The sequence below is a fragment of the Ochotona princeps genome, chromosome 33 (assembly GCF_030435755.1).
Source record: "Ochotona princeps isolate mOchPri1 chromosome 33, mOchPri1.hap1, whole genome shotgun sequence".
NCBI lineage: Eukaryota > Metazoa > Chordata > Mammalia > Lagomorpha > Ochotonidae > Ochotona > Ochotona princeps.
This window is the reverse complement of record NC_080864.1, coordinates 3,828,168-3,850,346: the sequence shown is the minus strand read 5'-3', so window position 1 is coordinate 3,850,346 and position 22,179 is coordinate 3,828,168. Positions and strand designations below refer to the sequence as shown.

Genomic DNA, 22,179 nt, shown 5'->3' with positions numbered 1-22,179 from the left:
CTCCCACCCAGGTCTGTGTAACAGCTGTGAACTCCTGCCACCCGCATGCAACAGTGGGATAAGGCCCCAGCTCTGGCAAGCAGAGGCATGGCAGGCAGCTGTGTGGAGCTGGCCGGGTGCCCATGCCCACTGCCCTCCCTTCCTCGCAGCTGCCACACAGCCGGGCGCCCCCTCCCCTGCCGCACCCCACAGCCTCTGCTAATTGGTAATTGGCCCCCTTCTTATTGCCATCGGATTCACCATCAGCCAGCTGTGGGGGGTGGCTGGCCATGTGCCAGGAGTCTGTCCCAAGGGTCTGGGGGTCCCCTAGCCCTGCACAGAGCTGCTCTGCAGGCGGCAGGGGGCACCCGTGGCCAGCGATGGACACGTGTGGCCCTCAGCTAGCTCCTCGGTGGAATGGGGAGGCGGACTGGGCTGCTGGGGAAAGTGGTGCTCCCTGTGGGAAGGTGGGCTTTCCCACTGCAGCTCCAAGGTTCTAGAACTGGGCTTCCCTGTTTGTCATCATTCGCTTGTCCACTGAGAAGCCATACGTGGGTTATGTGGATTCCCTTGGTTCTTCTAGAATTACTCATTTTTACAGGAAAAGCAGAGTTAGAGAAGGAAAAAGGATAATCTTCCATCTGCGGCTTCACTTCCCCAAATGCCCACAGTGGACAGCTCCAGGCCAGGCTGCAGCCAGGAGCCAGGAACTCCATCCTGGTCTCCCCCGTGGGTGGCTGGGACCCACGGACCTGAGCCGTCACCTGCGGCCTCGCAGGGTGTATGTGAGCTGGGAGTCAGAGCCAGGACTCGAACTGGGGCACTGGGAGGTACTGACACCAACAGCCGCGGTGTGGCCCCCTGCTCAAATGTCTTCCTTTAGGTTCAAAGGGATAGTATGTCCCATGCGGCCAATGGGTGATGATGGTACTTGGTGAATCAGCGCCAGCATCTCCTGAAGTTTTTCTTCTGTTCGATGAGCATTGAGTCTGTATTCCTGCTGATGAACTGGGGTCCTGACTTGGCGATCCCCCGTCTCTGTTAGGCCCCGGCTGTTAGGGACAGACAGGAAAGCTTTCGGGAGAGACGCTCGGGTTTTGAGAGCCGTGTAGGAGTTCGTTGCCCCATGGAGGGAAGGAAGGAAGATGCTGAAGGCCGAGCACCTGCTGCGATATTGAAGGCTTTAAAGTGTGTGTGTGTGTAGGGGGGGTGTCAAAGGCCAGATCAGGGCAGGGTGATGGGGAGTGGGCTCCAATGCACTGAGTGGGCGTATTCAGGGGAGGCACGAATGGGTCAGGCGGTCCTGCGGCCTCAGTGCCGGGTTTGGGGTTTCCGGCTATCACGTCTCCGTCGCCAGCAGCGCCCCAGGCCCGGGTTGGTGGCCGGGCTTGTGGTGGGGGGCGAGCCCGGCGCGGGACTACATTTCCCAGACGGCAGCAGACAGCGCGCGCGCCTGCGCAATGCGCGCAGTGATGGAGCGCTGACCGGGGGCGCGGCGGCGGCGAGGGCTCGGCGGGCCATTGGCTCGCAGCCGCGGCCCAGGCAGCAGGTTTGGGGACGGAGAGCGCGTGAGGGGCCCCGCGGACGCAGCCGGGGTGACCCGGGGTGCAGCCATGGAGGACCAGAGGGTAGGACGGGGCAGGGCGCGCGCACGGGGTGGGCGCGGGCAGGGGACCAGGTGATGCCGCAGCGTCCTCCCCGACTGCGCCAAGGCCGAGGCCCCGCCTCACGCCGCAGCTCCACCCGACTTGGGGCGCAGGCCCCCTCCACTCTGTCCCCTCCATGGCCCCCCACTCAGCCCAGGGTCCTGGTCCCAGCCCTGACCCCATTCCCCCATGCCCTCCACCCCCGCTGTGGACCAGGTATGGTGGCCCTGGCTGCTCCGTGCTGACCCTATCCACTCTGCGCCCCCAGCAGAGGGTCCCATGGGGAGCGCAAACCCCCTACAGCCCCCACGTCCTTCTCCTCCGCATCCTCTTACCTGGAGACCTCGCTTACCCCTCACCACATCACCCCCTCCCCCCGGGCCTCCCCAACTCCCACTTCCTCCAGTGCCACCTCTGTCCAGGCGGGGCACCCTCAGGTGTCTCCGTCCTTAGGCAACCTCATATCCCAGGCTAGCCCACTTCCCTGAGCGCCTCTTTGCCCAGGTTAGCTCATTTCCCTACAGGCATCTCTTCCCTGTTGGCCAGCTCCTGCCCGGCTGCAGGATGTAGGTCCCCAGGGCATCCAGGGGCAGGTGGGCTTCAAGGTGCCAGCGTCTGTCTGCTCACTGGGCCTGCCGGGGTAGGGGGGCAGCTGTGGCAGGTGCTGGAGGTGAAAGTGGGTGGGGCGTGACCCCGCAGCGGCGCTCACGGGCGGCGGGCGCCTCTGTGTGTGTTTGCACTTCCGCGTGGGAGCAGGAGGCCTTGCGCAAAATCATCACCACGCTGGCCGTGAAGAACGAGGAGATTCAGAGCTTCATCTACTCCCTCAAGCAGATGCTGCTGAACGTGGAGGTGAGGAGGGACAGGAGGGACGGGGAGGGGCCGGCGGAGGGGGCTGGCCTCAGCTTACCCCTCACCGGAATGCCCCTGGGCGCGGGGACCTGTCCAGGCCAACTCGACCAAGGTGCAGGAGGACCTGGAGGCGGAGTTCCAGTCCCTGTTCTCTCTGCTGGAGGAACTCAAGGAAGGAATGTTGATGAAGATTAAACAGGACCGGGCCAGCCGCACCTACGAGCTGCAGGTGCCTGGGGAGGAGGGGCAGGACCCAACACAGCTCATTGGCCAACACCCCACGCCCATCCCAGCCACAGCCCTTTCCACCCTCCCACCCACACCCCCATCGGCTGCTCTTCCTCTTAATCCTGCCTCCCCCAGCCCACCCTGCGACTGGCTGTGTTCCTTCCCCGCCCATTTTCAGCTGCCCCCTCTCCACGTCCATTGTTCCCACCACTCCGCTCCATCTGACACCTCCCATGGCTCCCGTGGGGCGCTAAGCTGCGGTCACTGTGGCTGCACCCAGTCCCCCCTCTACCCCAACTTTCTAACAGTTGAGATTTCCAGGTCCCTGAATATGTGTGTCTAGGGGTAGTGGGGGGAGGAGCGGGGCGGGGACTCAGGTGTGAAGGTTTAAGGAATAGAATTCCCTAGGCGATTCTGATTGGCTGCCAGGAGCCCTCCCCCCCTCGGGTGCCACCTCCCTGGAGGCCTGGGGAGCCCTGAGGGCGCGGTGGCGGGAGGCAAGCTGTCTGCTGGCCCCCATGGCGACCCTATTGTGCGCCCCACAGAACCAGCTCGCAGCCTGCACACGGGCACTGGAGAGCTCTGAGGAACTCTTGGAAACGGCCAACCAGACGCTGCAGGCCACCGACAGCCACGACTTCCCACAGGTAGGGGTCCCCTCCAACTCCCCTTGCCGCAGCCAGACCAAAAAAAAATCCATCATGAGGTTGTCCACTGCTTACTCCCTGAAGGCTTAGCCAGGCGGGAGCTGCATCCGGGTCTCCCACGTGGGTGGCAGGAGCCCAGGGGTTCAAGCCGTCACCGCTGCCTCCCAGGGTGCACGTGAGCAGGAAGCTGGGGTCAGGAGCCACAGTCGGGACTCGAACCAGGCACCCAGTGTGGGATGCAGGTGTCCCCAGCTGCAGCTCGCCGGCTGTGCCAGCAACTTGCCCCGAGCCCTCTCGGGAAGAGGCTTGTTGACAACTTTGTGATCCAGGTGGGAGTCACGATTGGAGTCCCAACTCTGCTGACCTCAGCCTCAGCTCAAGGCTAATGTGTACCCCAAGGGGCAGCCGGTGTGGGCCAGGCTACCGAATCCCTCACAGGGGGACCCAGGCTGCGTTTTTTCTTTTTTTTTTAAGATTTATTTATTTTTATTACAAAGTCAGATACACAGAGAGGAGGAGAAACAAAGAGGAAGATCTTCCGTCCGATGATTCACTCCCCAAGTGACCGCAATGGCCGGTGCTGTGCCAATCCGAAGCCGGGAACCTGGAACCTCTTCCGGTTCTCCCACACGGGCGCAGGGTCCCAAAGCTTTGGGCCGTCCTCAACTGCTTTCCCAGGCCACAAGCAGGTTGCTGGATGGGAAGTGGAGCAGCCGGGATTGGAACCGGCGCCCATATGGGATCCCGGTGCGTTCAGGGCAAGGACTTTAGCCGCTAGGCCATGCTGTCGGGCCCTGGGCTGCATTTCTTGCCAGGAGCTTCCCCACAGGCGTTTGGGGAGCAGAGATGAAATGAACAAGTACTTTTTGAAAGCTTAAAGACTGGATCAGCCTTGTGGTGCCAACACTCCATGAGGATGTTGGTTCGAGTCTCAGCTGCTCCACTTCAGATTCAGTTCCCTGCTAATATGCCTGAGAAAACAGTTGAGGATGGCCCAAGGGCTTGGGACCCTGTACCCATGTGGGAGACCTGGAAGAAGCTCTTGGCTCCTGGCTTTGGATCTGTTCAGCTCCGGCCATGGAAGCCACTTGGGGAGTGAACCAGCAGATGGAAGATCTTCCCCTCTGTCTCTCCTTCTTTCTGTATATCTGACCTTTCCAATTAAAAAAAAAATCTGTTGTCATTTCTCTGGAAATGAACTCACTGGGAGGAACCGATGGGTGTTGGGGCACTAGAAGGAGGAAATACTGCGGGGCTGGAAATACTGCCGGGCCTGTCTTGCCCTTTGCATAGTGGGTCCCTCTGGCAGTCGACACAATCTGCCTTTTTTTTTCTGTCCCCTCTCTAGGCTGCCAAGCAGATCAAAGATGGGTAAGATGTTGGGTGTACCCCCCATTGCCCAGGTGGAGGGGACCTGGCCGGTAGAGAGCATGGGGAAGGGGCGTCCTGGGCGTCCCCAGCAGCCCATTGCCTTCCTTGCAGGGTGACCATGGCCCCTGCCTTCCGCCTGTCCTTAAAAGCCAAGGTCAGCGACAACATGAGCCACCTCATGGTGGACTTTGCCCAGGAGCGGCAGCTGCTGCAGGCACTCAAGTTCCTGCCTGGTGAGAGGATGGGGTTCCAGTGGGGTTCACTGGGGGACCAGGAAGGCGGTGGAAGGGCTTGGGGCCCCTGGAAACCCAGACGAGTCCCCGCCTCTATGAGGTGGAGTCTTATGAAGGCCCCACCCACCAGGGAGGAACCCTGAGAAAGTCCTGCCCACTTAGGGTGGGGCATTGGAAAGCCCCACCCACACAGGGTGGAGACATGAGGAGGCCCCACCCATCCAGCTCTGTTGGCTGGGGAAATCTACGCCCTCAACTTGTAGAGAATTTCAGGACATTCTGAGCCAGGGTGTCCTAAGGGGGTGTCGAAGGCTTAGTACCTGAACCCCAGAGTCCAGAGGGCAGCAAGCCCTGACCCCCTGACTCCTGACCCACATGCACCTGCCCTCACTCCTGTCCCGGCCAGTGCCCAGCGCCCCTGTGATCGACCTGACCGAGTCCCTGGTGGCTGACAACTGTGTGACGCTGGTGTGGCGCATGCCGGACGAGGACAGCAAGATCGACCACTACGTGCTGGAGTACCGGCGCACCAACTTCGAGGGCCCGCCCCGCCTCAAGGAGGACCAGCCCTGGATGGTGGTGGAAGGCATCCGGCAGACGGAGTACACGCTGACAGGTGAGGCCTTGCCGGGTTGGGGCCTAGAACCTTCTAGAGCAGCCAGGGTGCTCACAGGGTCCTCATGGTTCAGTCACCCCCCTCTCCGATGTACCCACTCATCCATTCACCCACTCATTCTTCATTTACGCCCCTGTTCATTCACCGATTCATTCCGTCAGGCAGCTACTCTTTCTGCTTGTTCACACATTCACTAATATATTCAGCACCTCCAGGATCCGGGGAGGCATTGGAAGCGTTTGGAGATTTCCTCCAGCTGGTGAGGGCCAGGGAGGGGAGGGGGAAGAACTTGGGGACCCCTTAATGAGTTGCAAACACAGCCCTAAGCCAGGGGAAGCCCCAAGGGGCGGGGCCTGGCTGACATGCTAACTACCACCTTCCCGCCTTGCGCCGTGAGTAGCTGACTGGCTGCAATTAGTACGCATGGTTAATGATGAGCTTGCTAATTGCAGGGCCGAGCTGCCAGGCAGCCTGAGAACTCCTGAAATACGCTCCTTCCAGGGATCCACATTGGCACCCCCATTTTTTTTTTAAATAAACCCTGTTCCCACGCACCGCCCTCCGCACGCCACCTGTCATTTTCTATTAAGACAATTACAAGCGCACGGGGTGTCGCATGCGTAAACGGTAAACAGCACGTGATGTGGGCTGGGTTCCCTTCACCCAGCTGCTCTGTGTGGTGGCAGCTGGCACAGCCGTGTGGGTTGAGACCCAGCGTGGTGCCTGCAGGGAGTGTCCCTGGGTGCCCACAGTCCACCACTGCCCTGGTCTAAGTGTAGGTCCGCTCTGGGGCTCCCACGTCACAGCCTCCTGCCTGTTCCTGGGGAGTGCTGGGTGTGGCTCACCTGTGAAATCACTCAAAGCCATCAAGAACAGCCTGGGCCCTGCAGGCGTAGGGAGCCATAGCAGGTGTCAGAACTGGGAGTGCTGGTGGCTTCTAGGGAACGTTTGCAGGGTGGGCACCCAGTGGGGCAGCATGGAAGAGGCTGCTGGACCGAGGGGTCTGAGCTGAGTCACCCTGACCCTGTGACGGCCTGCAGGGGCACAGATGGCAGAGCTGGCAGAGCCCAGGGCTGTGGCCCCTGAGCTGAGTGCAGAAGTACAGCCTTGGTCAGCCAGGCAGGGCTGGCCGATGGGACCTGCCAGGGCGGGGCGGGAGGTGTGTGTGGACCAGGTATAGTGCAGCTTGAGGAGAAGGGAGGGGCGGCAGCAGCGAGCTTGGGCTGTGTGCCCGATGGGATGTCAGTGCAGCAGATGGCGAGGGTGAAGTGACCACACGCACATCTCAGCATCGCACAACAGCTCAAGCTTTGTTCACCTGAAAGTCAACATGGGGCGCATCGCGCTAAATCAGTGGCTAAATCCTCGCCTTGCCTATACCAGGATCCCATGTGGGCACTGGTTCATGTCCCAGCTGCTCCACTTCCCATCCAGCTCCCTGCCTGTGGCCTGGGAAAGCAGCCGAGGACGGCCCAAAGCCTTGGGACCCTGCACCCACATGGGAGACCCGGAAGAAGCTCCTGGCTCCTGACTTCAGATCGGCTCAGCTCCAGCCATTGCAGCCGCTTGGGGAGTGAACCAGTAGATGAAAGAGATCTTTCTGTCTCTCCTCTTTGCAAATCTGACTTTCCAATAAATAAATAAAGATTTTAAAAGAGTTATACAGAGAGAGGGAGAGGCAGACACCTATCCATTAGTTCATTCCACCCCTCCCCACGCCCACTCAGGAGCCAGGAACACATCTGGATCTCCCTCACTGGTGCAGGTGGCTCCACTGTGTTCCCAGGCACGTTAGCAAGGAGCTGGATTGGAATTGGAGCAGCCGGGATTCAAACCTGCACCCATATAGGATGTCGGCATCACGGTTTTGTCTGTTCCCTACAATGTTAGCCCCAACATAGTTACTTTTAATTCCATCTGTCCCGAACTTTTTCATCCGAGGGCCCTGGTGTACCCAAGCAGGAGGGAACCATGTGAGGTGGGTCCAGGGCTTCCAGCCAGGGCCCTGTCTGTCTGCTCTCCTGCCCCTGTTGCCTGCATCCTGGAACAAGCTGCTTCCAGCTAGCTGGCTGCTGTAGCTTCAGGACCCAAGAACCAGGGCCCATTCTGATTGGCCAGCTTGTGGCAGGTGCCTCTACTGTGAGCCAATCACTGCAGCTCTGTGTCATAAAGTGATTCTGAATGGCCAGCAGTCCGGGTTAGGGCTGGAGTCGGGTAATCCCCCATCCCTGCAGGTGGATGACAGGGAGGAGGGCCGGACAGGGGTGGGAGTGAAGGGGCTGTGTGTGGGGTGCTCCATAGGACGGGGCAGGGGGCCCCAAGGGCTTGACTCTAGGGCTGCATGGTGATGCCACCCTCTTCCCACCTCCCAGGCCTCAAGTTTGACATGAAGTTCATGAACTTCCGAGTGAAGGCCTGTAACAAGGCCGTGGCAGGCGAGTTCTCGGAGCCCGTGACCCTGGAAACACCAGGTGATTGGCCCCCCGCCCCCCGTATCGGCTTGGGCTCCACTTCCATCTCGTGTCCAGGGCACCTGGTCCCTCGCTCGCTTGGTCTCTCCTCCAACAAACATTTCACCCTATCCTGAGTGGGAGGTCAGGAAGTCCCCCCTGCTTTCTAGCCTACATCCTGCATGCTGCAGCGACTTCCTGAAATAATTTCTTGGGACGGGGAGGGCAGGACTGCTGGCCAGAAGAGGCCTCCAGAGCCCGTGCCCAGTCCTGGCTGCCGCCCTCCATCTCCGAGCTTCCGTCCGCTGCCCTCTCTCTCCGTCTCGTCCCTTTGTGTCTGTCCGGTCCCTGGTCTGCCATGGTCACTGCCCGCCTCTCTCTGTGTCTCTCTGGGATTCCCCGCCCCTATGACTCCCTCGTCTGCCCGGCCCCAGCGTTCATGTTCCGCCTGGATGCGTCCACATCCCACCAGAACCTGCGGGTGGACGAGCTCGCCGTGGAGTGGGACGCCATGGGCGGGAAGGTGCAGGACATGAAGGCTCGAGAGAAGGACAGCAAGGGCCGGACGGCGTCGCCCGTCAATTCCCCCGCCAGGTAGGTAGGGGCTGGAGGGAGGAGCCCACAGCATGTGCAGAGATTTCAAATAGGGCTTTGATGGTTGATTAGGAGTTTTCCAGGTGCTATGGTGTGAACAGCATTTCCCTGGATGGGAAATGAGTTGAATATTGTCAGGGAGTGACCCTGTGTGCCTGGTGTGAACCAGGGGACCCCACCCACAGGGAACCAACACTTCCTCCCTCTGCCATCCACAGGGGTAACCCGTCTCCAAAGAGGATGCCGTCTGGTCGTGGGGGACGGGACCGCTTTACAGCCGAATCCTACACGGTGCTGGGTAAGGCAAGGGTGGTGCTGGGTAAGGCAAGGGCGGGTAGGGCTTGGGAGAATGCCCGGGCAGCTCTCCACGAGAGCCAGGCCCCCCACCCCTCTGCATCGCCCAGCCTGGCCTGGGCTGGGGGAGAACCAGACCGGGCTTGGAGAGAGGCTGGAGGGAAACCGGGGGTCCCTTGGGTTCTGGAGGATGTGGTGTGAATGGCCGGGGGTCGTGGCGGGAATGAGCAGAGCCCACAGGCTGCCTGGGAGCACCTGCCTCTCTGTCTGTCCTCCAGCCAGACCTCTTCCCGCCTTCCCACAGGGGACACGCTCATCGACGGTGGGGAGCACTACTGGGAGGTGCGCTACGAGCCGGACAGCAAGGCCTTCGGCGTGGGTGTGGCCTACCGCAGCCTGGGCCGCTTCGAGCAGCTGGGCAAGACGGCGGCGTCCTGGTGCCTGCACGTCAACAACTGGCTGCAGGTCAGCTTCACGGCCAAGCACGCCAACAAGGTCAAGGTGCTGGATGCCCCCGTGCCGGACTGCCTCGGTGTGCACTGCGACTTCCACCAAGGTAGGCCCAGGCCAGCCTGCCCTGCCCACTCCAAGGCCCTGCCTTCCCCTGGAGGCTCCGCCCCCTGGAGGCTCCACCCACCAGGCCCCACCCTCGTCTGGAGGCTCCACCCTCCCCGGAGACTCCGCCTTCCCCTGGAGGCTCTGCCCTCCCAGACCCCGCCTTCACCTGGAGGCTCCACCCACCCATGCTATGCCCTCCACTGGAGGCTCCACCCTCCCCATGAAGGCTCCACCCTCCCCTGGAGGCTCCACCTACCCAGGCCCTGCCCTTCACTGGAGGCTCCACCCACCCAGGCCCTGCCCTTTACTGGAGGCTCCACCCTCCCCTGGAAACCCTGCCTTTCCCTGGAGGCTCCACCCACCCAGGCCCCGCCTTCCCCCACAGGCCCCGCCTTCCCCCTGGAGGCTCTGCCCACTTGCTGACCTGGCCTCTGCCCTGTCCCCCAGGCCTCCTGTCCTTCTACAATGCTCGTACCAAACAGCTGTTGCACACCTTCAAGGCCAAGTTCACGCAGCCACTGCTGCCCGCTTTCACTGTGAGCCCCCTGGGCCTGGGATGTCAGGGTGGGGGTAGCTCCTCTGGGTGCTGGGGGGTGGGTGGGACACACTGGTGGCTAACCCTCCGCCCTCTCCCTTCCCCAGGTGTGGTGCGGCAGCTTCCAGGTGACCACGGGCCTGCAGGTGCCCAGCTGCGTGCGCTGCCTGCAGAAACGGGGCAGTGCCACAAGCAGCTCCAACACCAGCCTCACCTAGGCCGCCGGCCTCCCCCCACCCCCCGCCAGCTCGGGGTGGCTCCGGGGGGTCTCACTTGCTGCTAAGGAGCCTTAATGCCTCCTCGGGGGGTCACTGCGAGGGAGTGGGCACCTGGGCGGGCCCTGCTCTCCACTCACCTCCTTAATAAAAGTCTGACACTGGCCGAGCGGCACGGCTGGGTTCCTGGTGCTGTGGGGAGGCGGGGAGGGGTGTCCTGCCTGTGAATGGCACCCCCCAGCCCCTTCTTGCAGGGCAGGAGCTGGCAGTGAACGGGCCCAGCTACGGGGTGGTCATCCGGCGCGACTCTCCCGTGCTCATCATCTCCACCCCTGGCCATGGGTTGACACTCAAGCCTCCGGTCACTCAAGTTTTAATCCTGGACAAGGGGCCGGCCTCCCACCCACCCCCATCCCCACCCTGCCCCAGCCTGGCACGTCCGGCTCAGTCTTCCAGCGCCCGCCGCTTTCTCAGCTTCTCTTCCAGCTCGGCGGTCACGTATCCCAGCCCTGGACCAGGCGAGGGGAGCAGGTATGGGGTCAGTACTTGAGGCCTTAGCTGGGCCCAGCCTTCCCCCCGGAATCCAGCGTCCACCCACCCCCATCCACCCAGAATGCAAGCCTGGGTAGCAGCGTCCTCGTGGGTCACACCCAGGATGCTGCCTGAGCCCTGACTTCACTGACCATACTCACCTGTGATGGAGGCAGGAGCCAGGCTGGCCGTCGGGGCTGACCAGGGTGCCGCCTTCCTGGCCAGTCCACGGTGCAGGACTTTGAGAGAGAGCAGTATGTGAGGGCGGAGACTGAGAAGCACCGTCCCAGCACTGGGGTGGGGGCGTGGGGCAGGGAAGGGGGGCGCCCCTACCTGGCTTGGGTGCAGTGGGTGGCTTTGGGGGCTGGTCTGGCCTTCCCCCGCACTGCTGGGGCTTTGGGAACGCTGGGTGGGTGGAGGTGGACACTGTGGGGACAGAGATGTGGCGTCACCATGTGGGTTCTGAGCCTGATCGCACCCCCCTCAGGCCACACTGCTCAGCAACCCTGAATCCCCACCTTCCTGGTTGACGTAGTCCGCGGCCGGGGCCTCATCTGTGGGTGTCAGGTAGTCCTCCTCCTGGCTGGGCCACGGAGGCAGGGGCAGGGGCAGAGGCAAGGGCGGCTTGGCCTTGCTGGGCACAGGGGTGGACGGAGGAGGTGGTTTCTTGGGCCCGCCTGCAGGCTGTGAAGGACCTGGTGGGGCGTGAGGGTGCACGGATGGGGCGCTCGCATCACGCTGGAGGCATCCGGGGGTAGGAGCGTGAGACACAGCATCTCACCTGACCCCGGGACCCCAGACGCCACCCACACTCTCTCTCCGTTTTCTTTATCGGCTTCCATGTAGCCTGCAACAGAGAAGGCGTGGGGTGGGGGCTGGCCCAGGGTGTCCCCTTGGCATGGGTGTAGGAGGGTCAAGGAAGGTTCCAGAACTGAGCCAGACCCACCTAGCACCTTCTCGTAGCTCTCGTCCAGCAGAAAGGGCACCAGGGTCCTGTTGGTGCGTGACACGAAGTAGTTGACCACCGCATCCAGCGAGGCGCAGGAGAACTGGGGGTGGGCAGATGTGTGTGGGGTCACGGTCAGGGCTGGGGGGTGTGGGGTCATCGTCAGCACTGGACACGCCCCCCGGTGCCCTCCTGGGGACCCCGGCCTCCCACTCACCGGCTCCTCCATGTCGATGATGTACTGGGGGCCCTGGCGCTTCACCTTGAAGTGTTTGACCATTGGCGTCCTGTGCAGGTGGAGGGGCGGGGCACGTGAAGACCACGCCCACCCGCAAAGCCACGCCCCTGGAAGGCGGAGTCCCAGTGGATTCCACCCTTTGGCAAACCTCCCTCAGTGTGGGGGCGTGGCTGTGATTGCCCCACCCAGGTGCTGGCTCTGACCTGGCCCCGCCCTGGGTCCACTGACAGCCCCTCCTGGCGTGGGCGTGGCCTGGCTTGCTCGCCCCGTCCCTCCCCGCGCCTGCGCACTCACCCCCGCAGCGCCTGCCTCGTGCTGACCGACACGCCGCCCGCCCCGCCCGGCCGCAGCAACAGGTTCCCGCACTCGGGGTGTCGCTCCAGCAGCAGCTCCGCCTCCAGCCGGCTCACCTGGAGGAAGCACCTGGCGAGGGGGCGGGGCTCGCAGGCGGCCGGCCACGCCCCCACCGAACCACGCCCACCGCGTGGGACCACGCCCCTAGAGCCACTTCCACCACAAAGGGCCACGCCCTGCGTCTGAGCCCGCCCCTCCACTGAGCCACGCCCATCAACAGGGCACGCCCCGCAGCTGCCCCGCCCCAGCAGGCCACACCCGCTACGGCTGATCCCCGCCTCCCACAATGGCTACGCCCCCTGAGCCCACTCCCCGCGCTCGGCTCCGCCCCTTTCCTCCCTCCCATGGCCTTGCACTCTGCCCTCTGAACCCTGACCCCGGGGCACGCACGAGGGCACCTCGAGGGCGCGGCGCGCCTCCTCCTGGGCCAGCGCGTCAGCCATCATGTGCAGGTGCCCGGGCAGCAGCGTCAGGGCGGACGGGACGCGGAGCTGGGGGACAGCGGGCAGTCAGGGCCGGGCAGGGGTGTCGGGGGGCCGGGGGTGCAGCCGGGGGTCCTGAGGGGAGGAACGGGGAGGGACGGGGAGGCACTGCGGTGCATGGGTGATGTGCCAGGCGTGTGGGCAGTTCCACGTGTTTGGGGGCTCAGTGCCAGGTGTGTTGGGGGCTCAGTGCCAGCTCTCTTGGGGAGCAGCTGACCCCACGCTGTGCAGCCTGCGGGGGGCTGCAGGGCATCGGGCGGCGCTCCGGACGGGGGCCTACCTCTACCACGGTGAGAATGAATCCTTTCCACACTTCTCGGGACTCGACGCTCTCTGCCTGTCGAGGGAGGGGCAGAGGGCGCGTGGAGGGGGTCACGGCGTCCAGGAAACGCTGGGTGTTGTCCTGAAAGCTGCCCTCACCTCCGCATGGTGGGCTCCGCACCCCCTCCACACACAGCCGTCCGTGCCCAGGCCCTAGGCCCCGCATGCCAAGCCCCCCCGCCCTGCCCTGCCCAGCCCTGCCCACTGCTTCCCGGGGAGGTCCTGTGACTGACCCATGGCCAGTGTGTGTCCGCCCTGCAGCCCCTACCTTGAGCTTGACCTCCTGGTTGTGGAGGACCAGGCTGAAGCAGGTGGCAGGCTCACCTGGAGGTCCCGCATCCGTGAGCTTCACGAACCTTCGAAGGTCCAGCTTCTCCACCGGCTACAGGTCCAGAAACGGGTCCTCACCACGGGCTGCAGGTTCCCCTTGGGATGTCTGGGGTTGGCCCCCACCCCGCTCCGTTCCCGTCCTTACCTGGAGGTCCCGGTTGCTGGGGTAGAAGAAGATGTCACAGCCCAGGAGGCCTGCCCAGAACTTCCTGTACTCCTGGGGGGGTGGCAGGAGAGGGGCAAGTGAGAGGGCACCCCTCCTGCTGCCCCAGGGCCTTGAACGTGCCCTCTGCCTGTTGGCCGCCCCTCGCACCTCCTTCCTCAGTCATCATGTCACAACTTCCTTGGATTTCTGCTCAAATGTTGCTGGCCCTCCTCCCCCAGAGCCCAGATTTGGGAATGGAGGTGACCCCTAAAAGAGGGCCCACACACACGGGCACGGCTCCTGGGCTGACTCTGCGTGTCCCGTCACCTGTCCTGAACTTGGCCCTGGCAGGACCAAGGATTCTATGCAATTAGAGCTGGGCCAGGCCCAAGACAAGGAAGCAGGGAGGGTCAGAAGGCGGCGTCCCGTTTCCCGGAGGGAGGAAATCTCTGTTCTTGTTTATGTCCGAGAGGCACGGGGGACAGAGCCAGAGGGGGGCGGACCGACCGAGGGCCCCAGGCGTTCTTCCCCTCCTAGGCCGGTGGGGGCAGCATGGGGTGGCTGGGAGATGGGCTGCCTTCCCCGGAGTTGCCCCTGACACCCCTCCTCACCTGGCTACTGAACTCTTGCTTCTCCAGGAAGCTCTCATGGTAGTGTGAAGGCACGAAGCCCTTGGCCCTGGCGCCCCGGGGGCGGCTGGTGGCCCAGGCCATGGCCAGCTGGGGAGGGGGGGTCCTGTGGCCCGGCCCCTATGTCCAGCTGGTGCCCGGCTGGGCCAGGAAGCTGAGACAACAGCTTCACCGGGAATTTCTCCTCGGCTGTCAGCTGGCGCTGAGCTGGGCTGGGCTGGGCCAGGGTGAGGGGGGCCGGGCACGGGGCGGGGCTGAGGCTTCCTTGAGCCTGGCCCCAGAGCCAAGCCTTGAACTTAGAACTGGAGGGGAGGCGGTACCTGGTGGGCAGTGCAGTAGGCAGGCCTGCCAGGTGCAACCCCCTAGGGCACCTGTTTCCCCCACCCTGCTGGGAAACTGAAATTCATACATAGTTATTCATGATTTTTTTTTAAAAAAATTTATTAGAAAGTCAGATATACAGAGAGGAGACAGGAAGATTTTTAAAAAGATTTATTTTTATTGTGAATTCAGATATACAGAGAGGAGGAGAGACAGAGAGGAAGATCTTCCATCCCATGATTCACTCCCCCAGTGGCCTCCACGGCCAGAGCTGCGCCAATCTGAAGCCAGGAGCTCTTCCGGGTCTCCCACGCTCGGGTGCAGGGTCCCAAGGCTTTGGGCCGTCCTCCACTGCACTGCTTTCCCAGGCCACAGGCAGGGAGCTGGATGGGAAGCGGGGCTGCTGGGATTAGAACCAGCAGCCTTATGGGATCCCGGTGTCTGCAAGGCGAGGACTTTAGCCACAAGGCTACCGCGCTGGGGCCCCTTCCTCTCCTGTTTCTAAGGTAGAGTGACAAGCACACACATACAGGGATGTTCCATCCACTGGTTCACTCCTCAAAACGCCCTGAGCGACCAGCCAGGAACCAGGAACCAGGAGCTCCATCAGGCCCACCAGACACCCCGCTTGGTCACGGGGTTTAGTTTGCCTGTTTCAGGTTCTCATTCGGGGTCGTGATGTTCATCTCAGGAGGGACATGGCCTCTGCTGTCCCTGGACTTCACGTCAGCAGGTACCAGCATCATCCAGAGTTCCAGAATGTTCTGCCAGAGCTGGTATGACATTGGGGTTAATTTCTTGTTGGACGCTGGGCACAGTCCGTTAGTGACATCATCTGGGACTGCAGGTTTCCATGCCCCCCTCCTTAAAAAAAAAAAAAGGTTTATTTATTTATTTTTATTGGAGAGACAGAAAGATCTTCCATCCACTGGTTCACTCCCCAAATGGCTCCAACAGCCGGAGCTGAGCCTATCTGAAACCGGCAGCCAAGACTGTTCCCCCCCAGAGTGACAGGACCGAGCTGCCTACACGCCAGGGTGCCTCACAAAGTTCATGCAAAAACTAGAGTTTGAAGGTCAGTGGAGGGGGTGGGAGAACAGGTGCGGTGATGCTAAGCTGCCACCAAGAGCACCAAGTATCCATATGAGGGGCAGTTCGAATCCCAGCTTCCCCGCTTCCCATCCAGCTCCCTGCTTGTGGTCTGGGAAAGCAGCAGAGGCTTGGGACACTGCACCCCCAGAGAGACCCAGAGGAAGCTCCAGGCTGAACTCTTGGAGCTGCTGCGGGACCCTGGCCAGCCCCACCCACTCGCTGAGCCCCGCCAGGTGGGGGTCAAGAGCAGCAGGTGGGCGCACTTGTTGTGGCTCAGGGTGCTAGGTGTGTGCCAAGGGCTGGCAGGTGCACAGGCATGGTGTTTGAGGCCCAGGGCGAGGCCTGCCAGGGTCCGCCTGGGCAGAGGGGCGTAGGGGGGCGCTGGGAGGCCTTGCCTCAAGGTCATGGGGCAGTGCAGGGGATCAGGCAATGCCCCTCGGATGGCCGGGCCGGACTTGCGCGGCATCCCAAGCGCTTTAACTGGAAGAGGGCATTCACTCTCCCTCGTGCACCTGCGACCCCACGGTGCCCTGCTCCGCCTCCGTTCGGGGCGCAGCGTGCCCGGGTCCAGGCGTAGGGGGACAATGGCCAGTGCGGACCCCGCGCGCGCAAATCTTAGCTGGGCCAGCGCGATCCCTGGGGTTCATTGGCTGTTCGAGAATCAGGTCTGGGAATGATTGGCTCCCGGCGTCCCCAATCACAGGTCCAGCTGCTACAGGCCCGGGAGCTCGTTAACCCTCGCGAGCCTGCAGCCGCCACCTGCCCCCGCGACCACCGCGCCATCCAGCCCGGAGCACCCCCCCCCCAGCAGCGGCAGCGGCACCCCGTCCCTCCTCGCTCGTCCCCGCAGGCTGCGGCCGCTCGCACCCCGCCGACCCCAGGCTGCGGCCTAGCAGGTGGCGGGTGGGCCCAGGCGTGGCCAGGGTGGCCGTGCGCGGGCCACTGGAGGGGTCTGCCCGCCAACCCCGGCATCCCCAGCTCGGCGGCCCTGAGGGCTGACGCCCCGCCCGCGAGGCCGGAGATCTCCGTTTCCTCGTGCGCCCCCCGCCCCCTGCGCTCGGGGCGGGGCTGCGTCACGTACCGGGAAGACAGAGCCGGCGGCGCGCAGGGCGCGCGGGGCGGAGCGGTCATGGCAGGTACCCCGGGGGGCGCGGGGGGCGCGGGGAGGCTGGGGGGCCCGGCTGCACGCGGCGAGTGCGTCCTCCTGCGCGCAGCTCCGGAGCCGCTGTCCCCCGCGGGCGGCGCGGGCGAGGGGACGCTGGATGAGGACGAGGACGAAGCGGAGGCCGAGGACCCCGAGCGGCCGGCGGGCGCGGGCGGTGGGCGCGGCGGTGGAGGCGGAGGCGGCGGCGGCGGCGGCACGGCCGGGTCTGGGGGCTCCAGCGGCCTCGGGGGCGCGCTGACCCGGCGAGCGGTGACCCTGCGGGTGCTGCTGAAGGACGCGTTGCTGGAGCCCGGATCGGGGGTCCTGTCCATTTACTATCTGGTAATGACGCACGACCCCCTCCACCCCGACTCCGCGCTCCCGTACCGCACCCCCTGGGTGCGTGGGGGGGATGCGGAGGCGCGCGGGTCGTGTCCTCTGGGTGGAAAACGGGGTGTGTTTCCTCCCTGTGTGGGTGGGGGGCGAGGGCGCAGGCGGCTTACAGGGCGCAGGCGCGCAGGAGAGGGACTGAGACAGGTGCGTGGGATTCTGGCTTTAACAGGTGGATCTAGGGGCCGGCGTGGCTGCCTCTGCGAAGGCCTCAGGTGCTTGGGCCCTGGCTGCGCACCGGGGAGACCCGGATGGAGCTCCAGGCTCCTGCCTCGGGCCCTGTCCGCTGCGGCCACTTGGGGGCGTGGCCAGCGGATGACCGCTCAGTCTTGCGGGAGCGCGCTCGCTTTCCCTTCTCTGTCTGGCTCTGCCTTTTAATGTAAATGCGTTTTTAAAGAAGACTTTATTTCAGGAGTTGGAAGTCACCCCTCTTTCCTTGAGCTTGGGCGGGTGGGTCTCTCCTTTTGCGTGGATTTCCGAAAATCTCTATTATTTCTGTTAAAAGTCTGTGTTCTCCTCCTATCCCAATACGGACCTTCATGACCAGGACACCTGCTGGTCCAGCTGTGTGTGTGTGTGTGTGTGTGTTATGGGGGTACTGGATTAGGACCCCGGGATGCAGGGGTGTCCCCAGTTTAGGAGGAGGGAGGGCTGTGGTGGGGGTGAGCTGGGAGGACTTCCTGGAGGAGTGGGCTCTGGTGTCTCCGCAGGGGAAGAAGTTTGTGGGGGACCTGCAGCCGGACGGGCGAATCCTATGGCAGGAAACGGGGCAGGTGTTCAACTCGCCCAGCGCCTGGGCCACCCACTGCAAGAAGCTGGTGAACCCGGCCAAGAAGTCGGGGTGCGGCTGGGCTTCGGTCAAGTACAAAGGCCAGAAACTGGACAGATACAAGGCCGCGTGGCTGCGGCGCCACCAACTGCACGTGCCCCCGGCCGCTGCAGACGAGGTGGGTGCTGCACCTCGCTGGACCCTGCACCCTGCAGGGGCCTGGAAGGGGAGAGCGGCCCTGGGGTGAGTGGGAGCCTCAAGTGTGGGAGGAAGAGTCGCTGGGGGCAGGAGGAGGGCAGGAGGAGGGCAGGAGGAGGGCAGGAGGAGGGCAGGTGCGCCTGGGCAGCCGTGGGTCCTGACTTGCGCGTCCTCTGGTGGCGGCGGCCAGTAGTGCACCTCAGTGGGGACCTGCCCCTGTTGGAGGCCCAGGTAGGACGCCTGTGTGTGGGAGGCTTAGGAAGCAGGTGCTGAGGCAGAGGCCGAGCTACGTGGGCCTGGCCTGACTGAGGTGGGGAAGGGGCAGCCTGGGCGCTCCCCGCGGCTGCTGGGCAGGGAGGAGATCTGCTGGTGGGAGATGCCCAGGAGGGCTGCGTGCGAGCGCTGAGCAGGGAGGCATCCTGATTCGGGCGCTCGCTGGGGGCTGCAGCAGAGGGCACAGACGGGGTGAGGGACCCCCCAGTGCAGGCAGGTCCCTCACAGTTGTTCCCAGGGGCCAGGCAGCCACAGAGGGAGGGTGATGGGGTTTGTGGTGGGACCAAAAATATTGGGGTCCTGAGTAAGCAAGCAGGTGGCTGGTGTTCCCTTCCACCACGTTGGGGTGCAGGAAGCACAAATTTAAGGAGACAGCCCCTGCTGGACCCCAAGTTTGGAGTTGGGGGAAGACACGGCCAGGTATCAGTGGGTCAGTGCCCAGGACTGGAGGGGGCCCAGTCTGTATCCGTGTGAGGACAGAACTCCCCGAGAAGTGGGGGCAGACGCTGCTGAGACCAAGGAGGGCAGGGGCTGCCCAGGTCGTGGCAAGGAGGGGTCACAGTGAGGTGTGGGGTGCCCCCATGGCACCGCGATGGGGCAGAGATGGCTGTGGTCTGGGGGTCGCAGTGCAATCCTGGAGGTGACCACTGGAGGGCGCACACCGGCTCTGCTCACACGCGCCCTCTAGTGGGCACGCGAGGAATGATTGAGGCACGAAAGGGTGTTGTGCTCCCCTGCCCTGCAGAGCCCGGCCAGTGAAGGCGAGGAGGAGGAGCTGCTGATGGAGGAAGAGGAGGAGGAGGTGCTGGCGGGGGTCTCGGCGGAGGACAAGGGTCGAAGACCCCCGGGGAAGAGCCCCGTGGAAGCAGGTGAGGCTCCGGCCTGCCTCCAGGGACCCGGTAACTGGACTGCGCTGGCCGCCTGGCTTCCTTGTTCCACCTCGGTCCGTGACTTCCCGACTTGGGGTGACACTCCCACCTTTTCCTCTTCCCTCCCCCGACCCTCCAGAGGCCACACCCCCCGGCAAGCAGGTGGACAGCAAGATCCGGGTGCCGGTCCATTACTGCACGCTGGGCAGCCGGGACTCGGCCAGGTGAGCCCTGCCCGCCCCCAGGAGCGGAGCCAGGAGCAGCAGGGTGGGGACATGGCCGCTCAGGGCCGTGACGGGCAGGGGTGTTTGAGGCTGTGGTGCTGGGGGGCCTTGCAGGAACCCCCACACTCTGGTGGAAGTGACGTCCTTTGCAGCCATCAACAAGTTCCAGCCCTTCAATGTGGCTGTCTCCAGCAATGTGCTGCTCCTGCTGGTGAGTGGTCCCGCCTCCGCCCATGGGTGGTGTATGTGAGGGATGGCTTCCAGGCCTGGGGGGTCCTCTCAGTGTCAGCCCGAGGGGGGCAGGACACTCGGCCCCCATCAGCAGGTGATTGCTTAGAGCGCACAGGCAGGGAGGCGGCCGGCACCTGCAGTGCAGTGTAACCTTCTCTTCCCCGTCCCCTGACCCTGCCCAAGGACTTCCACAGCCACCTGACACGCAGCGAGGTCGTGGGCTACCTGGGCGGCCGCTGGGACATCAACACGCAGAGTGAGCTGCAGGGTGGGGCGGAGGCGGGTCAGGATCAGGGTCGGGCTGTGCTGTGGTCCAGCCTGGGACTGGAGCCTGGGTCTGGGTCAGAGCCGGGCCGGGCCGAGCCGTGTGTGTGTGTGGGTCAGGGCCGGGCTGGGTGGGGATGAGGGTCAGCACCAGTTCCCCCACTCCTCCCCGCAGTGCTCACGGTGCTGAGGGCCTTCCCCTGCCGGAGCCGGCTCGGAGACGTGGACAACGCGGCCACCATCGAGGAGGAGGTGAGTGTCTGCCACCCCCTCCCGGTGCGCGCCCATCCCCCTTGAGGTGTGCTGAGCCCTGAACATAGCGCCCAGCAGGGTCCCCGGCCCTGGGCCGAGCGTCCTGTGAGCATCCCTCATGGCAGGCTCTCCCTGCCTCTGGCACCTAGGAACGCTCCGTCCACCTGCCCCGCTTGGGTTCCAGGCTCAGTGCCTGTGAACTTGGCTGTGTCCACAGTGTGTGCAGGTGTCTGATGCGGGGGGGACTCGGGCTGTGTGTATGGGGGTGGTGTTGGAGCTGGGGGGCACAGCTGTGAGGGCGCCTCTCCCAACCCACAGATCTACCAGAGCCTCTTCCTGCGCGGCCTGGCGCTGGTGGGCTGGTACCACAGCCACCCGCACAGCCCGGCGGTGCCCTCGCTGCAGGACATTGACTCGCAGATGGATTTCCAGCTGCGCCTGCAGGCTTCCAGCAACGGCTTCCAGCCCTGCCTGGCCCTGCTCTGCTGTGAGCCCCCCGGGCAGGTGGGGGTGCAGCTGGGGCCCTGCTCTGGGCAGGGGGTACAGACCCAACCCCAAGAACCTCTCTGTCCTCTCCCCCTCCAGCTCCCTATTACACTGGCAACCCGGGGCCCGAGTCCAAGATCTCGCCCTTCTGGGTGATGCCTCCCCCCGAGGTAGGTGGGTGCTGGGCTGTGGGGTGGGGAGCGTCGCACAGGGCCCAGTGTCAGAAGTGGAAACCTGAGCTGAGTGATGCCCCCCAGGGTCAGAGGTCACCTCTGGCAGGAAGAACTCGGGGTGGAGGGGGGTCCCGACACCACGCGCCAGGCCCGGCCTCTCACTGGCCCGTGCGTCCCCAGCAAAGGCCCGGGGACTACGGCATCCCCATGGACGTGGAGGTGGCCTACGTGCAGGACAGCTTTCTGACCAATGACGTCCTCCAGGAGATGGTGAGCTGACCGGCAGGAGGGGGCGGGGTGGCCCACAGCGGGGGTTCAGGGAGCGCCCATGGGCACAGGATCAGCTGCCTCCTGCCCCTTCTGGGGGGCTGCTGTTACGTTCTTGATCTGGGGAGTGAACTCTCTATCGAAATAAATGAACAGTCACTTCAGAGAGAGACTGAGTCGCTCATGATGGCCTGGCCACAGAGCCTCCTGGGCATGGGGTGTCCCCAGTGTGGCCCACGTCCTCCAGCCAGCCAGCAGGGTGGCAGGCAACCCCACATGAGGCATGGCTGCCACTGCTTTGCCAGAAGCCCAGTCCTGCCCTCCAGGGGGCTCCTTTGGCCTGGAATGTGCGGTGCAGGGCCCCCCGTGTGGCCCATGGGGGTCCCATGGCGCTCCCACCCTGCAGATGCTGCTGGCCGAGTTCTACAAGGGGGCCCCCGACCTTGTGCGGTTCCAGGAGCCGTGGAGCCAGGAGCACACGTACCGTGACAAGCTCAAGGTGGGTGCCACCGCCCCTGTGGCTGCCTGTGCCCAGGAGCCCCCGTGCTGCCAGGCCTGAGGTGCCAGGTCCATTTGTTTCAGATCTCACTGGCCAGCCGGACGCCCACGGAGCAGGGCCTGGGCCACGTGCTGGATCAGGTGCACAGGATCCTGAGGCAAGGCAGCTGAGCGCCCCGGTCCCAGGATAAACCGAGGCAAGCAGCTCAGGCCCCTGACCCGTGGTACCCTCAGCTGCGGGGCGGGCAGGCAGGCTGGGTGGGCACGGGACGAGGCAAAGGGGCTGTAGAAAGAAACATTTAATACTTTTTCTTACAAAAAGACCAGGGCACATCTTTCCGCCCCAGCCATGAGTGCAGTGACTGGTTCCCATGGTGCGTGGGGGCGGCAAGGGGCCTCAGGTGCCCCTTAAATCAGGTTGTAAGGGAGTGGGTGCAGGGGTCGGGGCCCTGCTGGTCTGGGCAGAGCTCGGGCTGTGTGAGCTTGCCTGCCTTGGTCATGGTTGCAGGGCCTCGGTGCCCGACCGCGGCCTTG

General features: G+C 63.9%; 3 protein-coding genes across 3 annotated transcripts; 2 read left to right on the top strand and 1 right to left on the bottom strand.

Annotated features, from left to right (window-relative positions):
- Nucleotides 1–1,438: 1,438 nt before the first annotated feature.
- On the top strand, nt 1,439–10,393 carry FSD1 (fibronectin type III and SPRY domain containing 1). Its single transcript, XM_036498051.2, has 13 exons — nt 1,439–1,607; nt 2,382–2,477; nt 2,575–2,706; nt 3,251–3,352; nt 4,701–4,723; nt 4,835–4,956; nt 5,363–5,572; nt 7,945–8,043; nt 8,457–8,616; nt 8,835–8,914; nt 9,215–9,466; nt 9,916–10,004; nt 10,111–10,393. Exons 1-13 carry the CDS (start codon nt 1,593–1,595, stop codon nt 10,219–10,221), a joined length of 1,491 nt encoding a protein of 496 aa, XP_036353944.1. The 5' UTR covers nt 1,439–1,592; the 3' UTR covers nt 10,222–10,393.
- A 182-nt stretch (nt 10,394–10,575) lies between these two features.
- STAP2 (signal transducing adaptor family member 2) lies at nt 10,576–14,485 on the bottom strand. The gene is made up of 13 exons (XM_058658101.1): nt 14,177–14,485; nt 13,566–13,637; nt 13,359–13,472; nt 13,050–13,106; nt 12,678–12,778; nt 12,228–12,356; nt 11,913–11,982; nt 11,696–11,798; nt 11,531–11,596; nt 11,268–11,444; nt 11,083–11,175; nt 10,911–10,988; nt 10,576–10,727 (listed from the first exon to the last, which is right to left on the bottom strand). The coding sequence occupies exons 1-13, from the start codon at nt 14,276–14,278 to the stop codon at nt 10,663–10,665; spliced, it is 1,227 nt and encodes a 408-aa protein (XP_058514084.1). The 5' UTR covers nt 14,279–14,485; the 3' UTR covers nt 10,576–10,662.
- A 2,091-nt stretch (nt 14,486–16,576) lies between these two features.
- Nucleotides 16,577–21,998, top strand: MPND (MPN domain containing). Its single transcript, XM_058658097.1, has 13 exons — nt 16,577–16,743; nt 16,822–17,093; nt 17,852–18,088; nt 19,127–19,250; nt 19,390–19,474; nt 19,589–19,685; nt 19,889–19,961; nt 20,145–20,221; nt 20,540–20,708; nt 20,807–20,877; nt 21,061–21,150; nt 21,554–21,646; nt 21,730–21,998. Exons 1-13 carry the CDS (start codon nt 16,737–16,739, stop codon nt 21,814–21,816), a joined length of 1,482 nt encoding a protein of 493 aa, XP_058514080.1. The 5' UTR covers nt 16,577–16,736; the 3' UTR covers nt 21,817–21,998.
- Nucleotides 21,999–22,179: the final 181 nt, after the last annotated feature.